Source organism: Orbicella faveolata, unplaced genomic scaffold, assembly GCF_042242905.1.
Source record: "Orbicella faveolata isolate gen_17 unplaced genomic scaffold, um_ofav_v1 contig_25, whole genome shotgun sequence".
NCBI classification, from domain to species: Eukaryota; Metazoa; Cnidaria; class Anthozoa; order Scleractinia; family Merulinidae; genus Orbicella; species Orbicella faveolata.
The window spans coordinates 2814483-2831460 of record NW_028301553.1 but is presented as its reverse complement, the minus strand read 5'-3'; the positions used below and the strand labels follow the sequence as shown (position 1 = coordinate 2831460).

The 16978-nt window shown below is 38.4% G+C and overlaps 2 protein-coding genes and 1 long non-coding RNA gene across 4 annotated transcripts; 2 read left to right on the top strand and 1 right to left on the bottom strand.

The window, feature by feature from the left end:
- The first annotated feature begins 278 nt into the window (after positions 1 to 278).
- Positions 279 to 1830, top strand: LOC110042308 (RYamide receptor-like). The gene has a single exon (XM_020747671.2). It carries the CDS (start codon positions 431 to 433, stop codon positions 1490 to 1492), a length of 1062 nt encoding a protein of 353 aa, XP_020603330.2. The 5' UTR covers positions 279 to 430; the 3' UTR covers positions 1493 to 1830.
- Positions 1831 to 7441: 5611 nt separating this feature from the next.
- On the bottom strand, positions 7442 to 7989 carry LOC149108562 (uncharacterized). The gene is made up of 2 exons (XM_089293774.1): positions 7900 to 7989; positions 7442 to 7855 (listed from the first exon to the last, which is right to left on the bottom strand). The coding sequence occupies exons 1-2, from the start codon at positions 7987 to 7989 to the stop codon at positions 7442 to 7444; spliced, it is 504 nt and encodes a 167-aa protein (XP_089149900.1).
- Positions 7990 to 10458: 2469 nt separating this feature from the next.
- Positions 10459 to 16825, top strand: LOC149108561 (uncharacterized). Of its 2 annotated transcripts, none has more exons than XR_016208768.1 (2): positions 10459 to 12042; positions 12305 to 14755. It is a non-coding gene; the product is annotated as an uncharacterized LOC149108561 (long non-coding RNA). The 2 variants fall into 2 exon arrangements; XR_016208767.1 differs by lacking the exon at positions 12305 to 14755 and adding an exon at positions 14872 to 16825 and having other exon boundaries at positions 11700 to 12042.
- The last annotated feature ends 153 nt before the right edge of the window (positions 16826 to 16978 follow it).

The window sequence follows — 16978 nt, the reverse complement described above, 5'->3', positions numbered from 1 at the left end:
TGAAAACATGCTAATTTAAAAGAATGTTATACTGTCTTGGCAGCGGTCTCGAATTATAGTCCGCTTCATTCATGGTAGTGCGTCGTGACTCGAGAGTTTTTCGCACACGGTAATCGACTTTGTCAATTACTTTGGTGTTGTCAAAGTCGATTTGATGGTCGTTCAACCATACATGGTTTGAATCGTTAGAGCCTTCAGTCGCAATGCTTGACATTTTCTGACATGTTCTTTTTTTCGCGTTTAGAGGCATCTGCTTGTTTCTCCAATGTAACTTCAAATGCAGTCACTGCAATGCAAACTGAAAAGTGTGAATCTGAACGACCAGGGCAAAAATATTTTTTGCCCTGATTGGCCTGAAAGCCTGCATTTTTATCCAAAAGGGCCACCAAAATAATAACGATAACGATTCTGTTCATCAACAGGATATTCCATGCCTGCTAACATGACGAGTAATGCCACAGAAGCGCCTCCTGAGGGATTCCAGGTGCCGCGCAATATTCAGATCGGAGTCACAATCCTTGCCGTCATTCTTTTCATCCTGGCAATGATCGGTAATACTCTGGTGATTTACATCGTCTTCACAGTAAACCACATGCGCAGCTCAACAAACACTCTCATCGCCAACATGGCCTTTGCCGATCTTCTCATGGCCATAGATATTCCGTACATACTCAAATGGTTCTACGTGATGAGCAGTTGGTTTGGCACGTTCATGGGCACTGTGTTATGCAAGTTCTTTCACGCTGCTCAGGTGGGATCCCTTGCAGCCTCAGTGTTCAGTCTAGTGGCGATTTCCCTCGATCGCAGTTTTGCCATCCTATTTCCCATGAAAAAAGTAATGACTCGAAACGTTGTGCGTTTCGCGATCGCCATGACGTGGCTAGGTGCGCTTGCGTTAATGCTCCCACTTATGATAGCCACCAAGAATATACAGCTGGAGGGAGGGGATGGTATGATTTGCCAAGAGTATTGGCCACCGATGTCAACAGAAGTCTACATCACAGTTCTTTTCGTTACTGCTTACGTCATTCCACTAATAATCATCGCTTTAGTCTACTGTCTGGCTGGGTTACGTCTTTACGGCAGAAAGCTCCCAGGACATCAAAATCCGACAGCACAGAAAAAAGTCCAAGACTCGAGCAGACGCGCGACTACAATGTTGATAACAGTGGCTGTCATTTTCACTCTGTCGTGGCTTCCGTTTCAGGCTCTGGAGATGATAAAAGTTTACAAGGCTACCCTTTTCTACAAGATTCCCAAGAAAGTCCGTTTTGTCATCCCGTGGTTTGGTTATTGTAACAGCGCTATTAATCCAATTCTTTATGTGATATTCTCAGGGAATTATCGCCGCGAGTTTTATCGAATTCTCTGCAGGGGAACAAGTCAGCAAAGCCATTCTAAGGCGGCTGTTGTCGGTGGATGTACTTCGCGTCAAAGAGGACAATGTGCCAATGAAGAAACAAGCAACGTTGAGTGGGACACTCATCTTTAACCAGATTGTGCCAAGAGACCTGAGCTGCTAAAAGCAAACAGAGAGGCCTACCGACAGAACGAAAGACAGACTGGCAGGCAGGCAAGCAGGGCACAGGGCATTTTATTTTTTATTTGGAAAACACTGTGAAAAGACTCGCCGTATCTATATAGTTCAACTTATGATCCAAATACACTCTGCAAAGTGACAAAAGTAATTCAACGAAGTCAAATATCCCATTACAACTTGTACACGGGCTATGAGTAGGTCAGTAAGGGGCTAAATCAAGATATGTGATACACTTGGATATTACCTAAATCACATTGTAATAAACAGGGCATTGTGACAATGTTAGAGAATGTTTTATTTATCTTTGCAGTCAAGCATTGCAGTGATATTTGCTGTTCTTTATTCTACATCTCGAAGCCTAAAATTGTTTACCTATTGTCTTTTGTTAAACATAACAAAAAATAGTCGCTAAGCTATAAAACTCTGTTTTTAATGCTTCATTGTTACATCTTACGCCAGTTCTCTCGATGTGGTCGTATGAAGACAAAGTGGGTCGCCCGCCTTAACCCCCCCTCCCCCCCCCCCCGCCCCCAAGAGGCCTCCCTCATTCTCAGTGGCCGGTCTCGATTAAAGATATACTGGTATCCGTTCAACACTGTTGAATCTCTTTAGATTCGATGACTGCGTGCGAGGGAGTGATTAGTGAGTGACGTACGATGACTCAGCTAGCTCGTAACAAACAATACCTGAAGGCCTGGGAAATCCTTCAAAACAAGTGAGATCAAAAAGTATACGAAAAACTCGAGGTTTCTGAAATAAGATTGGGCTTACTAAATTTTGCCATGCTTTTTTTTTTTAGCCTTTCATCGAGTTAACTCCAATTGTTTAATGACTATGTTAAGCTCACACGCCTGGAACAGATGACTTACCAGTAAACCAGTGTTACGTGCATAGGCGACATCTTTCGACAATCTTTCGACATGCAGTGTAAACGACTGAAAGAATGAACACGACGGTAAACCAAGGTAAGTAAAATGCAAGACAAAAAGAGTTTTCTCTTTCTCTTCCCTTTACTTGCAACCAAAGTGAAAGCACTAGTAGTTGGTGTGCAATTAGTAGGAGTGTACAAGTTTTTCTACTCATCGACCACTGATGTTCCGGTGTACGTGTATAAGAGATAGCTCCGGTTGAGCTGATCTATTATTATTACTGTACTGGCTGTGACGGGACCGCGGGTTAGAGACGCCATGGGCCATTGAAGTGTCTGTCGTGTGTGTTATGTGCAGAGCTCGTCAGAGCTTATTGAAACTTAAAAAAAACTCTAAAACAAAATCAAACCCTTGAGGAAGGAGTCAAGTTAACTTGGCATATGCATGAGCCCGCGATCCAATCGAAAACCAGCACTCGGTCAGCGGTCAACATAAGAAACACAACATGTCAATGAGCTTTAAACTTGAGCCCACGCTGTGGTCACGTGATACTGGTCAGCAGCCACCTTGTTTTGACAGGCGTCAATCGACCATAACATGGATGTCCAATATCAAAGAAGTACGCAATAAGCCAAGGCTGCATGTCTCTGTCAACTTATTAACTGGAGTGTGGCCGGTATCTTGCGCAACTCTGCCACCGCCGTTGTCATTGTCGTGCGTACGCGCCCACGAGCAACAACGCTAGCCATGATAGCAATGAGAAAATAAATTCATGTGTTTCCTTTTCTTTCCCATATGGCCTTCCTATATGAGTATGGTGCTCCTCTTGGAGCTTCGCTAACAAGCACACTTTTCAGCATACTAACTTTATATAAGATGACGGTTGTAAAATTACTGAGTTCTAACAACAGAAGATCAAGGTAAGTACCTTGTTCTTTTCTTGGTTGTAATTGGTTAACTGAAAATAAGGCTAATCATGGTTTTCGACGCCATCTTGACGGGTAAGCAAAGCGGTCAGAAATTACAGTTTGCATAGGAATCCGATGGCAAATAACTTTCTCAAACTTTGAATTTTACACAATTTGTGAATAACAACGCTAAAATACTAGGTAAAAGATCAGATTGTATTCACGAAGTTTGAAGGATGTCGCTTGGCTAGAGGTAACCTGGGTACCAGAGGTTTTTCTTGCGCAGTTTCCGGTGTCGGTCATGTCTCTATTGTGACCAGCGCGAAAAACGGGCAAGTCCATGTGATCACAGTGGGAGATGCTCGCTGTGATTGGTTTAAATGTAATCCAATAAAATTGATCAAAGTTCAACGAGAACGGTGGATGAAACCTGAAGCCGAAGCTAAGCGAAGTATTTCCGTCCGCCGCGCGAGAAAAAAACCTCTGGTACCCAGGGTAGGCTAGAAGACGCTCAGTTCATTTTTCTAATTTTCCATACATTTGTCTATAAATTTGGCTGGGTAGACGAGGTCCGCGGAAAAGAATTATAGACAAATGTATGCAAAATCACAAATTAACTGAGCGTCTGGTAGTTCAGCTGCGTCCTTCAAATTTCGGGTGAATACAATCTGCTTCCTAGTATGCTAAAGTTGCGATTCATAAGTTGTGCAAAATCAATATTTTAAAAAAGTTATTTGCCATCGGATTCCCATACAAACACTAATTTCTGACCGCTTTGCCTACCCGGCAAGATGGCGTCGAAAACCGTGATTAGGCCTATTGTAACACGAGTGAAGCAAAATGTAATTTAAATAGTCTACTTTTCAAGTAAGTTATTTCTCCTGTTGTAAATAACTGATGACATGGATTTTCTTGAACAACACAGAGTAAACTGAGTAAACAATTGTAAATTTCTAATATACTACAAATAGGAAAAAATTACTTACAAAAAGTTCGACTTTGTTGACTATTTTGTTTTGCTTTTTTATTCCAAATAACATGTACACGCGAAAACATGTGATCATCTGCTCAAATCCATAGTCAGCTTCTTTTACTATATACCACAGAAAACTGATCTGTGAACTAAGAGCCCTAAACTTTATCTAGTGTAGAGCTTCCTGCGGAAACTGTCAATTACAAATTGAAACAGAAACTAAAAGTAAAGGTGCCATGGTCATATGTCAATATATATAGATATGTCAGCTAAAAAGATCTAGCATGAATTATATCGGAAAGTATCTAATTGTATGGAAGAGATGAATCGGAAAAGGTTTTACTGCATACCGAGGCGTAAGTGGTGGAAATAAGACTGGAGACGAAAAACAGAACAACAACAAAGTCACCCGCACAGAAACAGAGTTGATTGGCCCCGTACAAAATTAAAACACAATTTACAAGCAAACTATCTGCTCTCATGCTTTATTCTTCTTTTGGAGCACAAATCTGTCTGAATTATTCATTTCATAAGATATACCCAACCTTTCTTGTAGGCAGGAACATTTTCCCCCGCAGCTGAATTCGTGTATGGTGTTTTTTTGTGCGGCCAGGGAATATGAATGCAACGGTAAATCCAGGTAAGTATGGATCTTATCAGAACAGCTTTATTTAAGCTTTCTCACTCTTTTCGTTATATTCGTAAAGAGACGAGAAATTACTTGAATTGTCTTGAAATGAAATTCTATGTATTCATAACAAAACACTTATAACAACTTTGACATTCAACGATTTTTATTCTTGATAATGATGTTGGATACATTAAAACGTCGAATAACGTTACTCCTTATATTTCTAGTTAATTTTACGCCAGTAAAGATCAAAATTTATGATATCAACTTCCTATTGAAAACACCACAGGATATCTATCAAATCATTCATGGCGCATCTTATTAGCATGCAAGGTTAGCGAGTGTGACTCAGGTGAACTGAAAACCTGTCAAAAGGTCTCTCTGTCAGTATTCTGTCCTGAAGCCTTCTGGGTTTATTTTTGTTATTTTGAGTCATGACGGAACACACTGAACTTCAAATGTAAATTCCTAAATTGGTTGATTTTATGCCAGTAAATATCTTAAACTTATCATATCTACTTTCTACTGAAAACACCACAGGATATCTACCAAATCATCAGGGCGAATGTTATTTGGCATGCAAGTATTTCCTCTTTATGCTCTCTTTATCCCAAATTTCATTGTTTGGAGCGTTTTGCTTATTTTGTACCATGAGGAGATACATATCTTTAGCCGTATTTTCAGACTGGTTAAAGCACCCATTCATACAGGTGATTTTTAGTGCAATGTTTGTCGCAATTTCCCCTACGATTTTGTCTCGCCTAGAGTTCCAACTCAAATTCGTAAACCAGCTGCGATTTTTTAATAGGATTTGAATCCGGCTCGGTCGAAATTTCGACGTGATATCGCCTAGGTTTCCAAATAATTACGAGAATAACAAGGCCTGTATAGCTGCTCTGATACAAAATCTCTCTGCTCGTTTTATCCCGTTTTATGGAGAACTTAACGAGGTCGTATTCAAATTGCGCTCAGCTGGTTGCACGAGCGCGACAAATATTACATTACTAATGATATGTATTCAAAATTTCAGCATGCTGATTGGCTGAGCACAGGTCAATTAAAACAAAAGATTAAAGATTGAAGCGCAGCCAGGATGAGACATAATCAAAATTACAATAAAAACGTTCGCTGGCTAAAAAATTTCAAAACAAAAACTTGAGCTTTTGGTTGTCAATCTACAGCCTTCGGGGGATAAAAAATGGAATGCAAAATAATAAAATACATGCAAGAAAAGGCGAGATAAGAATAATAAGAAGAACAAAAACGAAGTAAAAATGTGCAAATTAGGTGACTATTGTTTAAAAAGAATACTATACTGGTTTGGAATCGGCTTAGAATTATTGTCAGCATGCTTAGTAGCAAAGGTTTGCCAAGCCTCCAAAGTTTTTCTAATGCGAAAAGAACCTTTGTCGATGACACTAGAATTATAAAAATCTATGCGATGGTCGAATGACCACGCATTTTTCGCAATTTTTGAACCATTAGCACATGTTTTGACATTCCTGATATGTTCTTTCTTACTACTTTCAAAACACCGGCCAGTTTCGCTTACATAACACCAATCATAATCGGCACAGGGTATTTTGTAAATCACGTTCCATTGATGTTCAATAGATGGTCTGAATTTTGGAAAAAGGAAATTCTTGTTGTAAAGTCAGGGGCATAGCTAGGGGGTCCTGGGCTACCCGTGACCCCCCCTTTCTAAGCCCTTTTAAGCAAACAAGCCACAACAGGTAGGGGTATCGAATGGTCTTTGCGAGCATTTGCGAGCATGCGAGCAGTGCGTTTATTTTTGCGAGCACGAGCCGTGATCAAATTTGTCTTGCGAGCAGCGAGCACTTCAGATAATACAGGTGGCGAGCACCGAGCACTTCGTAAATTTTCCGCTAACTGAAATCTCTCTTTTAAATTCAAAGGAAAAGTTGTTTTGCGCCAAGTAATCTTGCTGACACTTCCAAAACAGGACAATAGGCACAAAGCTAGAAGCAACCTGTTTGGATCTTATCGCGGCTCAACCAATGTCAGCCGCTTATTGCGCTTACAGCCAGTTTGCCTTGTTTGATGCCACATTACGTCACGTAGCTTCACGGGGCGCTCAAGGAGATCTTAAGCCAGTTTCTATACACGAGAAGAAGCTAAAGGCTTCCGGACTCCAGAATCCGAGCATGCAAGCAATTGCAAAAATTTTGCGGGCACGAGCAAGCGAGCACTTATCTAATTTTTGCGAGCAATTTGAGCAAAGGCCCAATCTCGCGAGCACTCTTAAATTGAATGGGACCATTCGATACCCCTACAGGTGGTGAAAACGACATGAGAGTCTGATCAGTACCCTTGCTTTGACATCGTGTGACCCCCCTTTGAAAAATCCTGGCTAGGCCCCTGAAAGTCTTGAAGGGCTTATTTATAACTTAAATGTCGCGCCTTCGAATAATTCTTGTTAGTGGTTGCGTAACACCATTGACGAAGGAAAGGACAGCAAAACTGAAAGGATTCTCTTGGGTGCAGCCCATTTAAGAAACATCAAACCAATTCTTCAGGTGTGGAGATGGCATGTGTGGGTGGTTTGGAAAATTTTCCCTTTAAGATGTTGGAAATAACATAGGAGGGATAGCTGTTGGCTCGTAGAGCATCCGTGACGTGGTTGATTTCGGTATTTTTCCGGCCTTGCGATGTACTAATGAGTTTAATTGCACGCTGTGAGAGGGTCTCAGCTGGCCTAAACTTGTGGCGTTTGTCATGGTGAGAAGAAAAGTCTACATATCTGTCCGTGTGGGTTGCTTTGCAATTTACACCGACAGTGATCGTGTTATCCTTGTGGGAAACCAAAGTATCTAAGAAAGCGATCTGTTGGTCAGATTCCTCCTCGATAGTGAATGAGATGTGTTCGTCGATGGAGTTAAGTGTAGTATGAAAGGAGTTGACAGCACAGTATTCCTTTTGATGATACAAAAGCTGTCATCCACATAGGGTTTCCATACCTTAGGTTGTACTTCAGACGTGTTGATTGCCTCTTCTTCGATCGCTTCCTTGCACAAGTTCGCCACGACAGGGTTGACGGGGCTTCCCATCGCGCAACCATGGATCTGTTTGTATATCTTGTCATCATAAATAAAGTAATTGTTAGATAAAACAACGTTCAACAGTGAAATGATTTCATTGTTGTCCAGGCTCGTACGTGAAGAAAGTATGTCGTCCTTGAGTAGTTTAATGCTTATGTAATCACAGGCTTTATCTACAGGAATAGCTGTAAATAGTGATACTACATCGAAGGACTGATAGCATTACGTCATCATCCTGGATGCCAACATTGGAGATTCCTTCAGCAAACTTGGCGGAATTAGGGAGAGAGAAACCATTACAGTTTTGTAGAGGTGACAAGATGTCTTTAAGAAAATTTAGAAATATTGTAGAGAGCTGAACCGATGGATGAAACAATGGGTCTAACAGGATTTCCTCGTTTGCGATGTTTGATCACGTAGCGGCCAAACTACCCCCTAATGTTTCATGAAGGCTTTATTTGCTTGGTTTATATATTTCTGAACCAAGTTTGGCAGATAACCTTTCTTTGTTCTCCAGTTTATTTTAATTTGGAAGTTGTGACAAAATGTCACATTATGACGTCATAATTGATGACGTCACCAAAACGTGCTATAATTTTTTGTAAAATCTGATAAAAAGATTATGTCATTGAAAAGGCCTTGACTTAAGGAGTAAAATGCCGGAAACCGTTTTTTGCTATGATGATTATTTTTTGAGATATGATAAGTTAAATATTTTTTTGTTTTCCCCCCCGGAATTTGCTTAACCATACTGTCCTTCTTAAGTCACTCTCTCTGGTTTATTTTTTTCAGTTTTATTCTAGGAAGGCTAATAATCTAGAAAAATAGAAAATTTGATGTTGTCAAAAATCGTATGGTTTTAGAAATTTGATTTTCGGCTTTGTTAGGACGGTATTAACAGTAGAAAAACGGGTGACGTCACAGGTTATGACGTAACAAAACTAATTTTAACGCAATACCACTAGAGGGATAATTTTTTATTCCGATTTTCTTTTTTATTTTTGCTTTAGTCATCTGGCACATCACATGCGCAACATAGCTGCATTTGCTGGAACAAAATTACGGCTCCAATTTGGGGATTTTTCTCAAGGGGGGGACTCCATATTTTGCAGAGTTATTTTTCATGCTTAAAAATGCCATATTTCATTTAATTTTTGTGATATGGAAAAATGTTTTCAGGTTTCAACTCCCTTTGATGTGCTCTTTCGAACACATTGTAAAAAATATGCATATTAAAAACTTCAAAAGTGGCAAAAAACATGACGTCATCATTGTGACGTCACAACTTTGACATTTACTGACATTTTTCACGTAAATATAATTGGCAATAGGTCTCCTGCTCATCTGCCAAGTTTGGTGTAGAAAGAGTCAATACCTTTTAAGTAATGCGAAATAATGTGAAATACCCAAGAACTGACGAAGCATTTGGGGGGTGGTTTGGCCCCTACGTGGATTGATCCACGAATGGCTCGTGGTATGGCATCAGTGGAGTGAAGTTTGCGATAAGTGGAGTCGCTGATCTTATGTCGATTCTTCGGGGCGAGAAGCCTTTTGTTACGTTCACGTTCAATCCTCTTGAAAGAGAATTTGGAGACTACTGAACACATTTATCTAGGACAACAAAACAGTTTACTTTATCGGCTTTCATCAAAATCCTAGTCTCGCCTTTTTTTTTAAATCTTAAAGGGCTTTTCTTTCATCAGCACTGAGGTTCTTATGGGAAGGAGGTCGTGCTTTATGAAGGATCGTAGCCGTGAAGTTACGAATAAAAACCTTCGATTCTTCAGGTAGATGGTTGATCGCGGCTTCTACTTCAGCAACAATGTTCTTGTGTGGGATTTGGTTAGGAGTTGGGGCAAACTTAGCGCCCTTTTCCAGGAGAGATCGTTTGACAACAGTAAGAGGTTGTTTTGGATAAGTTAACAACCCAATTGCTCTTGTCAACAAGGTTCGGGGATGGAATAAATTCGTTGTATAGATTACCGAGCTTTTTGGCGTGTCTGGTATCGATATTATTGCGAACGGCTTGGGCTCTTCTCTTTATCATTTTGCATTCCATTTTTTATCCGTCGAAGGCTGTAGATTGACAGCCGAAAGCTCATGTTCCTTTTTGAAATTTTTTAGCCAGCGAACGTTTTTATCGTAATTTTGATCATGAAACACTCAAAAGAGTGTAGAAAGTTGAGTGCAAAAAGTTGAACTTGAGTGCAATTGTTTTTTTTTTTTGACAATTAAACTTTTGTAAACTTTTGTGTTTTTTTAAACAGTTAAAACGTTCTCTGTTTGAAAATTTCTATTAGGATATTTTGGTTGCCAAACTTCAGTCTTTGACGAATGACGAAAAGACGCGAATGAACAAAGTGTGAAAAAATACAGAATAAAAATGCCTAACTCAAATGATGACAACAAACGGGAATTTGTGTAATGAAAAGAGACTAATTTAAAAGAATAGCGTACTGTCTTGGCACACTGGAAAAGTTGAAAATTTACATGGACATGTCAATTTTAATTTACAGCATGTAAATCTTGATTTACATTCTTTGTAAATTACAATTTACATGTTAGGGTTTTGTAAAATAAATTTACAGGAAATTTACAGCTTTTAGTACAGCATGTAAATGTTCTGTAAATAATGATTTACATTATCTTTGTCGACAATGATCATTTGAAGAACATGTAAAAACCTGTAAAATAGTTTACGCACTTTTACAGTATCTGCCTTTGTAAAAAACATGTAAATTGCTTTGCTAAACCATGTAAGAAACGTGTAAATAATTCAAGCGAATGCTGTAAAAAGTCTGGAAATGTTATGTTTGTAGCCCTGTAAAAACCATGTAAATGAAAAAAGGGGGCCTGTAAGAAACATGTAAAAACCATGTAAATGAAAACAGGGGGCCTGTAAGAAACATTTAAAAACCATGTAAATGAAAAAAGGGGGCCTGTAGGAAACATGTAAAAACCATGTCAATGAAAGAAGGGGGCCTGTAAGAAACATATAAAAACCATGTAAATGAAAAAAAGGGGGCCTGTAAGAAACGTGTAAAAACAATGTACATGAAAGAAAGGGAGCCTGTAAGAAACATGTAAAAACCATGTAAATGGAAAACCTAGAAGTTGCACGGGTGCAGTGGGGGGCTGTAAATAGCCTGTTCAAAATATGTAAATTAAAAAGGGGAACCTTGCAAAGGCTGTGAAAACAATTTAAATAAGATAACGGGGGCTTTTCGAAAAACTGTAAAGACCACGTTAATGTAAAATGGCCACTCTTAGAAAAAAAGATCTAAATTTAAGAGAAGGCCTGCCTAAACCCTGCAAAAACCATGTAATGGAAAAGTGGGCTTATTTGATATAACTCTGGTGTAACGGTTCAACCAACGGAGACTGTTCAAATGATGTAAATTCCAAGTTACCGACAGGTTCGCTATCCTCTTGTAAACGGTTGGTTGGATTTTGCAAAGAAATAAATGAATAGTTACCCCGGGCAGGTTAAACTTGGGACGACCGTTTTCTCTCGAATGCTTTGAAACGTTGTTTTAGGCTATCTGGTGTATTTTCAAAGCTCTGTAGGTTAATTTTAGGTTGCGCAAAAAAAAAAAAAAATTGTCTGTTCGGTTATTCTAGAGGAGCTTGAGTATCTCGTACTTATTAGGGCTTTTTTTGTCCACTTCCCGAAAACGTTAGGACTTATCACCTTTCCAATAATGATAGCTGACTTTTTTTCGCAACCCAAAATGACATTTTTTTTTTTTTTTTTTGGTGATTTCCACCGTTCTGTGCTTTCATTGCCGTCACTGTTATCCCAGTCCCTTTGTAATAGCATACCAGCCTTGTGAGTGCCCGATCTCCAACAAACAGGAATCAGCGGTCTTCATGTTAGGTACCAGGTCCTCTCGGTTCTCCCGCCATGTTCGGCAGTTCGTTGGAACTTGCATCGAACTCGGGCTCTGTTTTAGCGGGCCAAAATCCACTCTACCTTCGCTTCGTCATCGTGCACGGTTTCAAGGCAAAGTTTTCCGTTACCCAGAAGCTGAAGATAGCGATTACAGGCAACAACAACAACAGGTAAGCAAGTTTTGCATAAATTGAACGAGTAGAGTAAAGTAACGTCAAGATACGTATTTCGTTTTGCCTTTGGTTGTGAATGTGTCATTATCAAGGAGAAGTTACATTGCTTGTGGAATCGACTTTGGTGATGTTTACCTGCCGTGCATAAAGAGCTTTATTATCTGTTATTATCTGTTCTCGATAACCGAGTAAGAGCATGCGACATTTGTTATTGGCTTATATGCACCTCATGATTCCTTCTGATGCATTCTCTTGTAAGGTTATGTTGCCCTCTGATGTGAATGCTAGTAAGCTAAAAGGTAATGTGCCATCTTCAGCAGAGAAATTTCTCTTATGCTAGTGTAAGTATTCTGAAGTTACTCAAGTGTCTACAGTTGTACCTACATGCAAGTTACAATATGCTACACAACTGTACATGGACATTGCACCCACTGGTGCTGATAGTAAGTTAAATGTTGTGAAATTTTCTTTCACAAAAAAAACACTACGATACTTTATAAAGAGGTATACATGTACCTCAAACTGTCATGAAAACTACACAGGACTTGAAAAAAAAAAGGAAGAGTAACTTGCCCAGGCAGGAAAATCTACTTGTCTTGGACGACACAGTATAGTCAATCGATTATTTCATAACAATTAATAGGAATTAGTCAATGATATCAGAAATCAATAAAAGGATTCGTCATGAGTAATCGATTGTGATCAAATTTTCAATAAGCATTATCAATTTTGCTGATACTAGCTTATCTTTTAAGCAACATTCAATAAGAAAGAAATTAACAAAAGATATGAAGTGAAATATGAAATCATGAATACAATTGCATAAAAACATAACATTGTATCCTGTAAACAGAATATTTTGCTGGCATACATGTATTGGGTCTTTGGTAGTGCCTTTGAAATCTACATAAAAAAGTTACAATCAAACATTGTGTTGAGGGACACAATTTTTCTACAGTTTATGTGAACTAACAAAGAGAGGCCAACTTTCAATTGATTCTCTACTGACTGATAAATTTGGTAAAATCAAATCAATACCTTGAAACTTCTCTAGCATGTGAGTATGAATTTCTTTCAATTGATTGATAGCACTGATAGCACTTACATTAATTTCAATTTATTGATTTATATCAATTTATGGATCATTTCGATCGATTGCCTTACCCTGGGATGACCAGACAGCACTTTAGAGCCCTGTTACAGCTGTACATTTTACTTGTATGAAATTGGGCTCTTACCAAATACATGTAGCTTTCATGTGTCATGCATCTGTTCATTCATCTGTAGCAGGGCAGGAAAAAAAATTGTAAGTCACCTGCCCAGTGGGCCAGTCAATTTCAGTTTTCACTTGCCCCCATTTAAATATTAGTTGCCAGTGTGATGGCCAGTAAGGAAATCAGAGGACAAATGCGAATGAAGTACCCTCGGATTCCTAACTAATTCTTGCTGTCAACCTAATAATTAACTAATCTTTAGGTCTTAAGTTTTGAAATGGAATGACTGGAAATTATCATTTATCAAGCTGGCATTTTTAGTCAGACTCACAAGACTACTGAGGCTACATTGTAATTTCACTTGCCACCGGGCCACTGAACTTCTATTTTCACTTGCCCAAGAGCAAAATTTACTTGGCTGAGGAAATCAGACCTGGGTTTTTCCTGCCCTGAGTAGATCACAGATAACACCAAAATGTGGTAAAAACAAAAAATATTCACATTTCCATTACCAGAGTGTGTCGCAGAATCTGTGAATTTTTCAGGCGTGTGTCAGTGATGTTCTTACCACATTTTGAGGTCTTTTGTGATCTATTACCGAACAGATGCACAACAAGATAGAATCTTTCTGCTTCATAATACATAACAAGGAAACAAAAACAAACATTTATGACATTGGCTGTTCCTTTGTCCACCAATAGAGCATAAGTGCACGTAAGAAACAATCAAATTGTGCCTGCAAATAACTTGACTTATTATTTAAACATTGTTTGATAGGAGTTTCATTTATTGTGCATGAATATTACAATGTAGAAGATAGTGAACATTGAATATTTACTGCCACACATTTTGAGTTTAGTTCTTCTACATCCTCTGACATTCAGTGCCTTCCAATCAGAGATGCAAAGTTTTTGTCACACAGTAGCTACAGATGTAGATGTAAGATCTGTTTAATTGATGAATATTTAGGGCTCAAAATAATGGCCGGTCAATGGGCAATGTCTGGCCAGAATGGTGACTTGACTGGCCAAAAACTTCACTTGCGGGTCATGTTGACCAGTCATGTCATGTTGAGATGGTCACGTTCATTCTTGAATAAGCAATCAAATCCCCAACTGTAAATCTGAGAGTTTTTAATCTCTTTTTTATTATGACCTCTAATGAAAACATACACCAATGCATACATGTATCTGTTCGAATGGCTAAAGACCATTCGCTTGCTGTTTGTTGTGCGTTCAAGATCGATAGGAATGCCATTCGAGTGACTGGGGTTAAATCCGTTCAGAAAAATATTAAGCCAATTTTTAAACGGTCTAGCAGTGACTGGAACAAACAAACTATACTTGTGGGTTTAATTTGGCTCACATTACATGTACTTGATTTTTGCGTAAATATCCTGACCGGTCAGAAAGGAGACGTGACCGAGCTAAAATTACTTTGGCCAGTCAACATGACCGGCTACAGTCTGATTTCAAAGGTCACAGTATAAATTGGAATGATAAGAACAAATAATAACTCCAGTGTAAAATTCACTGATTGATATCATACACAGAATTTGCTGATTCATACTCAGACATAACTTATTGAACGAAATGTTTTATGTTACTTATAGGATGAAGTAAAATTGAGAGTGGTCAATACATGCATACTCCTTGGCATTGATGCTTGATCAGGAAAAAATCAGTCACTGAGAAGTCTACAGTACTTATGACTCTATAAGGGGTCCAAGGCCCATTTCTTGAAGGCCCTGGAAACTTTTTGGGCCCACAAAGCCATCTTTAATTGAGTTGTGTCTAAAAACTAAGAGTTGTGTATGCCTGAAACTTCTTGTGGGAAGGAAACCTCTGTTCATATTGAGAATAAGCGATTAAAACAGCTCTGTAAGGGTAAGATTTCAGATTTTGGTATGGCTTTCTGGGTGCGAAAACTTTTTGGGACCTTTGAGAAATGGGCCCCTGGTGAATTACAGTCTAACATGGTGACCTTCAAAACTTTGATATGCTCTGGCAGCTTTCTGGCTTAAATTCAACCACTTTAAACATTATTTTTTAATGCTTTGAAGTATCACCTACACTGTACCTGTGTTAGTGAATTAGTATCAAATTTAAATATCTTAGATTGCTAGGTTGATACTTATTGTTCAATACAGCAGCTATAAGATTTCATCATAAAAAGCAAAGGCTATGTTTACATACATGTAGTACCAGAGCAATAATATATTAACTTATGATGTGTTATGGGAACTATGGTACTAGATAGGCCTTTCAATTTCAACAGGCCCCTATGAATGTTTTTTTACAGGACAGTTTTTTTTATCACAAAAAGAAAAAGTAGAATTTTGAATATTGTTTACAGTGAATGTTTTGTCAGGGGTCCAAAATGTTTGTACTGTTTGGATTCCGTACAGTTTTGGAAAAAGAAGGAAACTGTGACTTTGTAAACATAGCCTAAAAGATGTCAGAAGCCTTGTTTTATGTTATGCAATGTAGTATTCCTTTGGCATGAATGTTTTTATGATGAATTTAAAATGTCAATCTCTATCTTGTGGTAAATGTTTTTTCTCCCTATTTTCTGTTATTTCAACAGAACAATTCACTCTATGAAAAAAAGTTGATCAATACTTCACACTTACATTGCAGTAATTTTTATAATAAGGTAAAGGTAAAGTCTGCATACGAGCCACGTGGCCCAACAGGCTGGAGCTTATCCTGCTTTCTGTAGCAGGAAGTGACTAGGACTATTTCTACTCCCCCTGGATGAGATGCCAGTCCATTGCAGGGTTACCCCACCATTAAATTCGCTGGTACCCACCTATACACCTGGGTGGAAAGGCACTGAGAGTAAAGTGCGTTGCCCAACAACACAACAGAATGTACCCGCCTAGGGCTTGAACCTGGATCGTTCGATCAGGAGTTGAGCGCACTACATGTAACTACGAGGCCACCATGCCTCCCCCATTTTTCATAATAATTATTAAGGCTAATTTAATCCTACATTAATTACTTAGTAAGAAAAAACAGTTTATTCATTCATTTTATGACAAAGGTATTATCATTGTTACATTTGACTTTGTGGATTTAGTATATATTTAAGACAGGTATCCATTCGCAAACAATTTAATTTAGTAATACACCTAAATTGCAAAATTTTGACTAGTTGTAGCTGACAACAGTATAGTTCTTAATCATTTTATTATTTATGAATTAAATAGAGCTGAATATGACATGGTTTCACACAATCTTGAAAAGGTCTTGAATTTTAGTAGTCTTCTTGAAAAGTGCTTGAATTCGGTTAAAGGAGCTCAGTCATGGTATTTTAAAATATTTTGGCCATGCACAAAATTACATTTAACTCGTCTTGTTATGGATAGATAGAAAAGAAAACATGTTTTATTTGTTGCAATGTATACATTGTAAACTTTAGTCATGGCATATAAAAACTATTTGAACTTTACTGAGTTTGTTCTGATTGCAATAAATTTCTGATTCTGTATAAATTTGCATACTTTCTACTATTATAATTAAGGTCAACAGATTTGATTACAATAAAGCAGTACATTCCATGCATTTTTCTTCAAGTTATTATTTACAAGTCAATTATCGTACAGGGTTTCTGCCTCCCTTTTTCGATTTCCATGTTATTTACAGGCTCCCTTTTTCCATTTCCAGGTTATTTACAGGCTTCCTTTTTCAATTTACAGGTTATTTGCAGGCTTCCTT

What these genes read in the sequence shown, in the direction of transcription:
- LOC110042308 (XM_020747671.2), top strand. Translation starts at nt 431, where the DNA reads ATGCCTGCTAACATGACGAGTAATGCCACAGAAGCGCCTCCTGAGGGA.
- LOC149108562 (XM_089293774.1), bottom strand. Translation starts at nt 7,989, where the DNA reads ATGGGAAGCCCCGTCAACCCTGTCGTGGCGAACTTGTGCAAGGAAGCG. An exon ending in CGTCTGAAGTACAACCTAAG is followed by an intron (nt 7,856 to 7,899) that starts GTATGGAAACCC and finishes TATCATCAAAAG; the next exon opens with GAATACTGTGCTGTCAACTC.